The 13,264-nt window shown below is 38.0% G+C and overlaps 1 protein-coding gene across 1 annotated transcript; it reads left to right on the forward strand.

Annotated features, from left to right (window-relative positions):
* Positions 1-608: 608 nt before the first annotated feature.
* Positions 609-9,951, forward strand: LOC134300032 (NLR family CARD domain-containing protein 3-like). The gene is made up of 7 exons (XM_062988198.1): positions 609-649; positions 945-1,061; positions 1,143-1,259; positions 3,163-4,962; positions 6,641-6,814; positions 9,340-9,513; positions 9,771-9,951. Exons 1-7 carry the CDS (start codon positions 609-611, stop codon positions 9,949-9,951), a joined length of 2,604 nt encoding a protein of 867 aa, XP_062844268.1.
* Positions 9,952-13,264: the final 3,313 nt, after the last annotated feature.

Genomic DNA, 13,264 nt, shown 5'->3' on the forward strand with positions numbered 1-13,264 from the left:
AAAGCCAGAATTCTTGCTGGTTGGTAGGTGATCAAATACTTATTTTATGCAATAAAATGCAAATTAATTATTTTAAAATCATACAATGTGATTATCTGGATTTTTTTTTAGATTCTGTCTCTCACAGTTGAAGTGTACCTACAATAAAAATTACAGGCCTCTTCATTCTTTGTAGATGGGAAAACTTGCAAAATCGTCAGTGTATCAAAATACTTATTTTCCTCACTGTATAAACGTTTGTAAATGTTCACTTACCCACAATGCACTTGTTCTGTTTGTTTAAGATTAGAAAATAATTCAGTGATTGTACATTTGAACTGTTGAAATACAGAATTATTTAATAGTTTGTAATTGAACTGTTTGTAGTAAATGTATTTGAATAAGTAATAATTTTATAACTGATCTAGATTTTATTTATTACATTTTTATCTTTATTAATAATAAAATTTCCCTGGATAATAAATTGATGATTTGTTTATTCAGTAAATATTCAGATTGTGACAGAAATTAATGTTAATGTGAAGCTAAAACTGCATCTTTATTCAAATCTACAGAATTTGGATGTTCATGACCAACAATCTTCTCAAATAATCCACTAATGTTTAAAAATGGAGCTTCACCAAGATGAAAGTTCTCCGCTCCAGCAGAGGTGAGATAGCATCTTCTGGGTTATTTTCTTACTTCTGGATAAGGCATCAATGCACTCTTGAATGAATGTTAGTAGTTTAGCTACTTCAGGGAAGATTCACCACAGTTCCCAGTGTTCCCAGTTCCAGAGCACCAGGAACAGTTTTGTAACCCTTTACTTTTGTTACTTTTTAAGCTATTTTTTGTTATCTTTAAGCTAAGCCCTAATAATACATGAAAATGTACTAAATAAATAATTCAGTTTATTTAAATTCTTACTGTCTCTGAGACTAATTTTACTGTGTTTTATTCATCAGTCAAATCTCAGTACAGAGATCAGATTCTCCAGTACCCAGCTGTATCTCCATGAAGAGTGACAGATCTATGGATCATCCTTTCAAATTTAGAAATGAAGATTCATCATTTGGACCCAGGTAAAAGCTCCTCATAGTTTAGTGTATGATGTGTGTGTGTGTATTTATTATATAATTTAATGTATATGTTTATATTTTTAGTCCAATCTCAGTACATAGATCAGATTCTCCAGTACTCAGCTGTATCTCCATGAAGAGTGACAGATCTATGGATATTCCTTTCAAGTTTAGAGATGGAAATCCATTATTTGGTCCCAGGTAAGAGCTACTTACAGCTTTAGTGTATAATGTTTATAGAGTGTTTGTGTATTGTTTATATAATTTAATATGTATGGTTAAATTTCCAGTCTAATCTTAGTACACAAATCAGATTCTCCAGTACCCTACTACTACTACTACTACTACTACTACAGCACTGAACCCATGTCAAGACATTTATTAAACATTATTTATGGTATCAGTGTTGCCACTACTAATAGAATAGCAATATAATTAATCAAGTCGATAATTTAGTGTCTTGCCATTTAAGTTAAATTCATTCATGAATTTGGACAAAAAAAGTTTGCCCTGTCCTGAATGACCATCGTGTCCTTTTTTAAGCACTAAACGTCACTGGCGAGTGTTGTGCATTATTACTGGCGTGTTATTTTGGCTGTAGGTTACAGTTCAGAAAGATTTAGGTTTCCTGCTCTGAAATGATTATTTATTGTGTTGTATTATTACAGTCTCAGCCCACAATGATCTTGGATTCAATATTTTCTGTAGCTGTTTTTTGTGACTAAATAAATAAAAAACATTTCTTTATTAAAAAAACTTTTACGAATTTGATTTCTTTATAGGTTTATTGTGAGTTTGGTGGTGATCTGCTGGGTCAAATACAGAAAACAACTTAAATAAATATATATAAGATTAAATAAGACGTGTTTATTAAAACAAACTGCACATTTGTATTTCTTGCAAACTACAGTTTAAAGAGAATGTTATTGAAATGCAAAATTAAATTCAAATTACTTTTAAAATCTATACAGGCAACGTAAAACTAAGGCATAAATAATAATAAACAATAATACATAAACTGCCTTTAATTTGTTAAACTTCAGTAAAAGTTTTAGCTACAGCTCAGGCAAAACATAAAGCTTTAATATTTTGTCAAGATTCGTAGCTTCTAGATGAGGTAGATTTGGTGTTTGTGTATGTGTGTGTTTGCCTAAGCCTTCAAAAAGTCATGAGGTGGTTGCAATGAAGAAAGGTAAACATATTAACATATTTAGAACTGACTCTTGCCCTGCACTTTGATGCTTTGCTTCCTACCGCAGAAAACAGACGCTCTGATGGTGTGGATGTTGTAGCGAGTTTTCATTCCCTCACTATTTTCTCTCTCCTCCTCCATCAAATCTTGGCTGCGTCCAAAATCGCATACTTTCATACTAAACAGTATGTGGGAGCAGGTAGTGTCTCATTAAACAATACGCGACCTACTGCTTGGGCAGCTATTTTTGAGTATGCAAACACAGCATACTGAAAGAGCTTTTCCTGCTGTACCGGCCAAGCAGTGCACACTGCCTCAAATGTATTTATGTGATTTCGGACACAGCCCTCATCTTCTTCACGTCACCTAGCCACAGCGTAAATGCGTTCATGAGCTATATATAGTTGTATGGATTAAATAAGGCTTTGATGCGAAAAATTTGCATCAATGATTTTTAGAAATCAAATTACTTGTGTTTCTCGAGGAATCGTTTCAGCCCTAGCCTTGTAATTCTTCATTGCTGATTATGATTTACTACAGCTGGTAACTTTGTGCATATATAAATATATACCTGTATCTGATAAAAATAACAAATTATATTTAATCAGAATCTAAATTATATGTTCCAAATCAGCACATACAGATTACACTTAAAACATTTAAAGTTGGAGCATTTTCAAAACCTGAGAATAAATGCTACTTTTACAGTGTACTGCAGGGGGCGATAGCTACAATACCACAGGGTGTCATCAGAAGTAGAAGGTAAGATCAAACCCAACAACAGAACATGTGAGCATTTGAGTGATGTGTAGTGATTATTAGATGTTCTCCTGTGTTTTTCTACATATTGATTAGATTAAACATTTTAAACATCTTATGTCTATATGTATTGTTCTCATTATGATATTACAGGTCTGACTTTATATCGGCTGGAAGTGAAGTCCAGAAGAAGCTCAAATTAAACCTGATAAAGAAGTTTCAGTGTGTAAATGAAGTGATCACAAAGCAGGGAAACCCAACACATCTGAATGAGATCTACACCGAGCTCTATATCACAGAGGGAGAAAGTGGAAAAGTCAATCATGAACATGAGGTGAGGCAGATCGAGGCAGCATCCAGGACAGCAACAGCAGAGGACACGCCCATCAAATGTAACAACATCTTTAAACCTTTATCAGACCAAGATGTACCCATCAGGACTGTCCTGACTAAGGGTGTCGCTGGCATCGGAAAAACCGTCTCTGTACAGAATTTCATTCTGGATTGGGCTGAAGGGAAAGAGAATCAGGACGTCCACCTCATATTTCCACTTCCTTTCAGAGAGCTGAATTTAATGAAGGACCACAAACTGAGTCTGATGGATCTCCTTCATTTCTATTTTCAGGAGATAAAAGAAACTGACATTTCCAGCTTGTACAAAGTTCTGTTTATTTTTGATGGGTTGGATGAGTGTCGTTTACCTCTAGATCTCCAGAACTCAGTGAGATTAAGTGATGTAAATGAATCAGCATCAGTTCATATGCTGCTGATGAACCTGATCAAAGGGAATCTGCTTCCTTCTGCTCTGATCTGGATCACCTCCCGTCCAGCAGCAGCTGATCAGATCCCCTCTGAGTGTATCGATCGAGTGACGGAGGTACGAGGATTCACTGACCCAAAGAAGGAGGAGTACTTCAGGAAGAGGGTCAGTGATCAGAGTCTGGCCAGTAGAATCATCTCACACCTGAAGTCATTAAGAAGCCTCTACATCATGTGTCACATTCCGGTCTTCTGCTGGATTACAGCCACAGTTCTAGAGAGGATGTTTGGTGAAGCAGAGAGTGGAGAGATCCCCAAAACTCTGACTCAAATGTACACCCACTTCCTCATCATTCAGACCAACGTCATCAGAAAAAAGTACATGAAGAATCAGGAGGAAGAAGGAGAAATGATCCTCAAACTGGGAAAACTGGCTTTTGAGCAGCTGATGAAAGGAAACCTGATCTTCTATGAGGAAGATCTGATGGAGTGTGGCATTGATGCTCAAGAAGCCTCTGTGTACTCAGGTGTGTGTACACAGATCTTCAGAGAGGAGTTTGGACTTCACCAGAGTAAAGTGTACTGCTTTGTTCATCTGAGCACTCAGGAACATCTCGCAGCTCTATATGTGCACCTGACCTTCATGAATGAAAAGAAAAATTTTCTTCAACAGAGTGAGTCCTCAAAACTGAGGATCCTGAAGATAAAACAAATCTCAGTTCTACACAAGAGTGCTGTAGATCAGGCGTTACAGAGTAAGAATGGACATCTGGATATTTTTCTTCGCTTTTTTCTGGGTCTCTCACTGACGTCCAATCAGAATCTCTTACAAGCCTTAGTGACACAAACAGGAAGTGACTCTCACAACAAACAGAAAACAGTTCAGTACATTAAGAAGAAGATCAGTGAGAATCCCTTAACAGAGAAATCCATCAATCTGTTCCACTGTCTGAATGAACTGGAGGATGATTCACTAGTTCAGGAGATCCAACAATACCTGAAATCTGGAGAACTACAACAAACCAAACTCTCTGATTCTCAGTGGTCAGCTCTGGTCTTTATGTTACTGACATCAGCAGATAAGCTGGATGTGTTTAACCTGAATGATTATACCAACAAATACATCTCACCAGATGAGGTTTTTAGGAAAATGATGCCAGTGGTTGCAGCATCCAGAGCAGTTCGTTGTGATCGGTGAGTAATACAGTCAGCATTTTAATGCATACCAGATGTTTGCAAAATAATTTTGGTCAGGACTATATGCAGCCCATTCAAGTTTTTTCAACAACAAACCTAGCATACCATTTCTTTTTGGAACTTACTTTGTGCATGATGAATTATAAAAAGGTGTTTCCCAAATTGTTGCTGTAGCATTAACCAATTTCCTTTACTGTTTCAAACGATAAAATCTTACTTCAACACACTGATTAGTTGTCAGTATGCATTCAGGTAGATAGTGTTTTAACATCCTCCAAACCCAGATTTATACATTCAATAATAAATCTGGAACTATACCATTTGATCCAGTGCTCTTGTTCCTTTAGGTTCAAGTGGTCTTTTGCTGTAGGTGTTTTTTACCACAAAAAAAGTTTCTGTATTGATTAGTTTGATTGCTTTTCACCTCTGCATTAGTTGTTTTAGGTTGAGAATAGTGGAGCCTACATACATTAAAATTGTTTTTTCTTTCTTGGGTTTGAACCAGCCAGTAATTTACTCTTTATTATGGACCCACATAATGTCAACTAATCAACTAACATGAACAGTCACCAGCAGTGGAGAACAAATTGACTATGCTGAATTGGAAGAAGAGGGAAAAATGCATAAACAAAAAAGCAAAAAAAAGTTTTTGACTTAATAACTGTTTTAATGTGGAACAGAATCTCCATCAAAGTCCTGCAAAAGATTACAGAACAGGCTTCACACACTAACACTGACAGCAACACTAAATACACCCCAAGCACCAAGACACGCACTAAACACAGCAATTCACAGTTCTCATGAGCCAAAGTCAATCTGAGCCAAAGCCGCCGGATAGGTGATGATGCTCCACTCTTGAAGCATCAGACCCACCTCTGTTTTCCGGATCTGCCACGTTGATTGGCAATGCCGCAGACAAAACCAAGCGATCGATTGGCTGTCCTCCGGTCCTTCCTGCTGACGGATCAGTGATCCATTGAACGTTTCCTGTAGCAAAATGACAGCACCAGAAGCATATAATACTAATTCACTGTGTGATAGCAAACCTATTACTGCACTGCTGAGGCCAGCCAGTGTAACACAGTTAAGTAAATGTCCATCACTATCATGTTTAAGTGCTGCAGTGATGTACAGACCACATCAGAGGTTCTGCTGCCATGTATCTCCAACCAGCTCTGATGTTGATCCAGTAACTGCAGATTCTAATGACATCCAGTCGTCCAGCAGAATGTCGTCACATAGTGTAACTGAATCCAACCTAAACGTCACGTCCAGATTCTCAGCACTAGGGTTTATTCTCTTACAGAAGTTATTATGATAAACTCCTGCATTATATGATGCTTCTATTACACGTCTCATTGTACTGAATTGTAAATTAATAAACGTTTAGTGTTGAGTATAAGAAACAACACTTCACAAATGTGTTTTACAACAATAACCTCAATAAAAAGTAAGGGTACATTTCACAATGATGTATTTATAAATGAAAAGTATAAAATATTGATCAGAAACACAAAGTGAGTATATAAATAAGTTACTATAGTCATAACTGTTCCACTGACTTCAATTCATTCTACATTTATTTGAGAAAATTTGCTCTACAAAGGTTTCCCCTGGAGATATTTTGATGATCTGCAGTAGTGTTGGTGAATCATGTATCATGTTCTTTTTTCAGGCTTGGTAAGTGTGATCTGAAAGATGAAAGTTATGAAGCTCTGACATCAGTGCTCAGCTTAGAATCCTCCAGTCTAAAAGAACTTGATCTGTCCTGGAACAAACTTGGAGATTCAGGAGTGAAGCGTCTCTCTGCTGGACTGGAGAATCTTCACTGTAAACTGGAGATACTGAGGTAAGATCATCTCTCTGAGAATCACACATGAGCTGCTCCTCACTAACTCATCTTCTCTAATAGTGAGACTGAAACAGACATTTCATACACTAATGTGTATACTACTATAATGAGCCAAAACATTAGGAGCATCCACACAATATGCTGTAAAACTTTACTTGTTCCTCACAAGACATCTGATGTAGTCATGTGGTATCTGGTACCAGGACAGGTATCATCTGGTTCTTGTGAGATGTATTTTCTGCCATGCATGAAACTCTTCCAGGTAAACAATCAACAAGCGTCCAGCTGTCCACATGATCTTGGAGCAAATAGTATTAATTGAAACCAGTGCTGAGATGTCAAGTTTGGAAGCCTGTGTGCCCTTTGTAGGTGCTTTTGATGGTGGACAGAAGCCAGAATGGGAATCATGGGAACAGGCCATGCAACCTTATACACAGAAGGGTTCAATGAACTGTATGTTCTGACACATTCACCTCATCACCAATGTAAAATAAAAGGAGATTATTAATAATTAATAGCCTTTATACAGAGCACCACCGGCACTTTTAAGGATACTGTGCCGGAGGACCTAATTCATAACATATCAGTCCCTTTCTGTTAACGTAAGTACATGCAGCCGATAATTTTGTCACTGAAGTGATTAAAATCATAGCACTAAATTTCGAATCATTATAATGTTTGTTAAACAAACAAAAACATAAATACAATGACGGTTACTAATTAAATGGCATAACTAAGCGTTAATGATATAAGTATACATTTGTAGATGAACTATTATGTGCAATTAGCATCTGATTAAATGGTAGGTGGAAACCAGTGATTCCGGGCCTTGTTAAAGTGTATGCAATAATAGTGAAACAAATACAAATATTTTTAGCAAAACCAACTGTTTAACAGCGAGCACATATAGAGGTGTGTACCTGTAGGCTCCAGACAGTCTTATGAAGGAGAGAGGCCCATGTTTGAATCACCTCGCGTCTTGTCGGTTCTTATTTTGGGCCTTGTTCCGTCGAGAAGCTGGCTGTCCATGCCGCACACTTCGCTGAGAGGCCCTGAACATGGCCGTAAGTCTGAGGTGTCTAAGCTGGGCTGAAGTATGCTCCCTTTTCTTCATCTCTTAACAGAGTCGGCACGCTTGACCTAACTCTTTAACTCTTATGAGTAAGCTGCATTGCTAACACCATGTGCTCCCTTTGTTTTCACATGGTAAAAACTCTTCTTATCTTTGTCCAAACTGCTTCCTTTGTTAACTGTTAACTGTTGACTGCTGTCCCACTGCCCTCAACAAGCTGGCTGCCTCTTTTAAACTTCCCCAGAAAATGTTGTTAAAGTCCCCTGAGGAGGAGTACATCCAGAAAAAAAGGCCTTCTAGTGAAGTATAGGTATGGGGAAGAAGCTCTAGACCCTGCTTTTGGGATCGTAAAAATCTTTAAAGCTGAGCAGACCCTGGGTGTAGCTCTCAGGAAAAAAACAGAAAACTGAAGAATTAAATTAAACTTTAAATCCTTTTATCAGCATTCCACTACACCAGTGATTTCTGTCATCAATGAGTCTTGGCTGCCCAACAATCTTTTAGTGGTTCATTGATTGACCACTGTTGGGTACACACCTGTGAGCACCTGTTGCTGTTATGGAGATACTTTAACCTAGTTGTCCATTAAGATCCATACAAAATGTGTTTTATGTGATTGAGGTCAGGCCAAGTCAAGTTCTTTAACACCACTCTCACCAAACTATTTCCTTGTAAAGCTTACTTTATGCACAAAAGCATTTCCATGCTGAAGTTCAAAAAGGTATTCCCCAAAGAGTAGCTGTAACATTCTTTACTTAATCTAAATTAGGAACACCCACACCATTATTTATCCTTTATCAAACTGTACAGTTAGCACTATGCATTCAAGTTGGAAGTGTTCTACTATTCTCCAAACCCAGTTCCATGCATCAGTTGGTAAGGTGTCGTTTATCATTGCAAATAAATTGGTTTTCTTATAAAAGTGGCATTTTGAAAGTCATCAATCTCTACAGTACAACCAACACATTTTACTACAGCATTAAGGTGAGTTTTTATGTGGAACCATTGTCTGCACATACTGTATGTTCTCCATTATCCTGTCTCCTTGTGTAAATGCCATTAATCAGCCACCAGATGTTGTAATTGCTTTTGATGTGAGGAATCTCTTGCTCGGAAGTTTGAGATGTCATCAATGGTATGCTAGCACATTTTACCACTGTGCTACTGAAGCACTTCTTAGGAGGTATAAGAAGGAATCTTGGCAATCTTGGTCTGGTATGTGGGCGAGATCAGCTGTGACAGCTCTTAAATACAGCAGTTACAAAATTAAAAAAAAATAGATACTGCAAACATAATAAAATGTTAGTTCCTAATCTTCTACAGTACAATGAATTCATAATCTGCAGTTTTTCCATATTCATCCACACTGATTGTAGACTGTAGTGACTGTAGATGATGAAGTTCCTCTAGAACTGAGAGAATGAAGAGTGGATCATTGTTCTCTCTGCAGGTTGAATAGTTGTGGCGTATCAGATGAAGGTTGTGCTGCTCTGGCTTCAGCTCTGAGATCAAACCCCTCACACCTGAGAGAATTTGATCTGACTCTGAATAAACTAGGAGATTCAGGAGTGAAGCGTCTCTGTGCTGTACTGGAGAATCCTCACTGTAAACTGGAGATACTGAGGTAAGATCATCTCTCTGAGAATCATGAGCTGCTCCTCACTAACTCATCTTCTCTAATAGTGAGACTGAAACAGAGGATTTAGGTTTGAATGGAAGTTGTGTCTTTACTAAATATATTAGGATCAACCCAGGAAATTTTAATGTACTAAACTCACAGAGGCATCAGCTTATACAGTTTAGTTTTTTGTGCATAATGGTTGGATATAGTAATAAGTCTCATTATAAACAGTGAGGATTTGATCATTGTTTTCTCTGCAGGTTGAATTATTGTGGTGTATCAGATAAAGGTTGTTCTGCTCTGGCTTCAGCATTAAGATCAAACCCCTCACACCTGAGAGAACTTCATCTGTCTGAAAATCATTTAACAGACATAGGGATGAAGATTATGTCTGATCTAAATGATGATGAACGTTTCAGACTGGAAGTTTTGAGATTCTGAGGTGAGTAAAGGCCTCAGCATACTTCATGCTCAGACGACGTTCATCTGGCTTCGGCAACCAATGTTACATAATCGTGGAAAAAGCAAACAAACACTGACACCACACAGAGGCTTTGCTCGTCTTGTCATGCACATGGAACTCATAGAGTGAAATCAGAGAGACTCTCTCTGATTCCAATTTATGCCGTCAAAAGGACACACACGCACACGCACACACACACACACACACACACACACACACACACATATATATATATATATATATATATATATATATATATATATATATATATATATATATATATATATATATTAGGGCTGTTGATTAAAATTTTTAATCGCGATTAATCTCAGAATTTAATATTGTTAATCGCGATTAATCACATTTTTAAAAATAATCTGTGTAAATGTTATAGAAAACAAGGATTTTTAAGTGAAATGTTACAATTAAAATGGTATAAAATTTTAGCATAAAACTTATGCTAAATGTACTTAAAAACTGCTGGGACAACAGAAAACTGTAAGGGAGTTTTACTCACTCACATACTAGGCAGTAATACTATCCAGCACAGACCCTTGACTTCTGTCACATTTGGAGCTTTTGTGTGCTCCAGTGTGCCTATGTGCCACACCCCTCTCTCACTGGGAGCACACGCTGTCTCCTGCCACACCCCCGTTCCTGATTGGTTCATCTGAACTGATTAGTCCCAGCTGCTCTCTATAAGAGAGGAAGACTGAAGGAGCGACTCTGTTTTGATGTTTCTGCTCCATGTCTGATTATTGCACATGTTAAGCTAGCCCTTTGTTTATTGCTATTAAGCTAGCTCCATGTTTATTGCTATTTAGCCAGCCCCATGTTTACTGCTATTAAGCAAGCTCTCTGTCTATTGCACTTAAGCTAGCTTCGTGTTTATAGCTCTTTTTATGTTTGCTTTGTTTAGCTGTGTTTAGTTTAGTTTTGTTTCCCTGTGTTTGGTCTTTGAGTTATTAATAAATCTTGGTTTTGTTTTACATATCTGTGTGGGCGGCACGGTGGCTTAGTGGGTAGCACTGTCGCCTCACAGCAAGAAGGTCCTGGGTTCGAACCCCAGGTGGGGCGGTCCGGGTCCTTTCTGTGTGGAGTTTGCATGTTCTCCCTGTGTCTGCGTGGGTTTCCTCCGGGTGCTCCGGTTTCCTCCCACAGTCCAAAGACATGCAAGTGAGGTGAATTGAAGATACTAAATTGTCAAAAAACACTGTGTTTGATATAAAGACGTGTGAACTGATAAACCTTGTGTAATGAATAACTACCGTTCCTGACATGAATGTAATCAATGTGTAAACCATGACGTTAAAATCCTAATAAACAAACAATAAACATATCTGTGTGTGTGTCCGCCCGCCTCTTTGTCTAGCCATAGCCCCGCGTGACATAATAGTTCCCCAATTAAGGACACAGCGAGATGTTGTTGCTTTATTCGTTCCCTGATTTTGGCTCAATGAGATTTCCTCAAACCTTCCCGCTTCGTAGGCCTGCTCCATATGATGGAAGCGTACATCCTGCTCTACCGGACCTCGCTGATAGCATCGTGGCTATCTTGCTCTACCGGACCTCACTGTTAGCAGCGCGGCTATCCTGCTCTACCGGACCTCACTGTTAGCAGCGCGGCTATCCTGCTCTACCGGACCTCACTGTTAGCAGCGCGGCTATCCTGCTCTACCGGATCTCGCTGTTAGCAGCACGGCTATCCTGCTCTACCGGACCTCACTGTTAGCAGCACGGCTATCCTGCTCTACCGGACCTCGCTGTTAGCATCGCGGCTATTCTGCTTTACCGAAGTTGATCAGGAAAAACAGGACCTGAGAGAAGCAGCAAGTACGGAGGATGGGCTGATACACTGTCTATGTCGCTGCGAGGATATGCTAAGCTAAGCTATCTATTATGTTCTAAGGCAGCTACGCTATTTATAATGTACTATCATAATACAAGGACACTGGACAATATGCCACCCAAGAAAGTAAATAACATATCTGAGGAAATGGAAGAGATAAAAAAAAGCTCTAAATTTTATGTCTGATGAATTGAGTAAAGTGGTGAAACAGCAGAGTATGCTACTGTACTTAATGGATGAAGTTAAAGAGTTAAAGACCATAGTTAAAGAAAAAGACAAAATCATTTATGGATTAGAACGAAGAATTGATGACCTGGAGCAGTATACAAAAATGGAAGATTTAATAATAAGCGGACTGGAAACTTCACATAGATCCTATGCCAGTGTAGCTGAATGTAAAAAAGGTGAAGACGTCTCATCAGAGGAACTGAAATCTCTGGAATGGCAAGTTAAAAAGTTCTTTGTAAATAAGAATATAAATGTACAAACTAACAATATTTCAGCTTGCCATACTCTGCCCAGAAAAAAACAGCAAAACAAAGCCTGCCATAGTGGTCAGGTTTGTGAATAGAAAGCACAAAACTGAACTACTGAGGTAGGCAAAGAAGCTGAAGGGAACAGGAGTGTACATCAATGAGAATCTTACCAAAAAGAATGCAGATATTGCAAGACAAGCACGTATACTTAGAAAACAACATAAAATACAAGCCACATGGATTACATTGTAAAAAACTTCCTGTAAAATTACAGGCAAATTGCAACAGTAAGATACTGTTTTTTGTTAAATACGGTAATACTGTGAATAACAACGCTTTATTCACAGTATTACCGTATTTTGACGATGTAGAACACCAGTAAAGCTTTTTACAGTACAGAACAGTATTTTCTCAAAGCCGTCTTCAGCCCCGCCTACGGTCAGATGCCCCTGTCTTCAAAACCCATCAGGATTACTCTTTCACTGTCTATCAGGTAAGCTGCCTCTGTAAAATAAATTGATGTTTTGATGTGTGGGGAATTTTGGATTGATTAACAGATTAGATGTCTAGCTAAGAAAACCAGTACTACACGATTAAGTTTTAGCTGGCTTTGAATGTGAGAGCTGGCTGGTTTGCTAATGCTAATCCTTGTGTTACGTTAAGTTAGTACAATATTTTTTTTCAATAATTGCTCAACTGTCATTGAAAGCTGCTTGTCTGCATTAATTCTCCATTAATTCTCATGTGGTTCATCATTAAGAAGATAATTGTTACCTTAATTAAGTTTTGTTTTTGCTACCTGTTAAGTGTCCTTGACAAATAGAAAAGAAAAATCACAAAGCTAAGAAAGTAAGTTATATGTAGACTGAACCTAACCAAATGTTAGCTGCTTGATAGTGTAAGTTGAATAGCTAGCTATTTTGCCAGCTAATGCTAATCCTGATTTTATAACTGAGTCGTCACGGT

Source organism: Trichomycterus rosablanca, chromosome 1 (assembly GCF_030014385.1).
Source record: "Trichomycterus rosablanca isolate fTriRos1 chromosome 1, fTriRos1.hap1, whole genome shotgun sequence".
Classification (NCBI taxonomy): domain Eukaryota; kingdom Metazoa; phylum Chordata; class Actinopteri; order Siluriformes; family Trichomycteridae; genus Trichomycterus; species Trichomycterus rosablanca.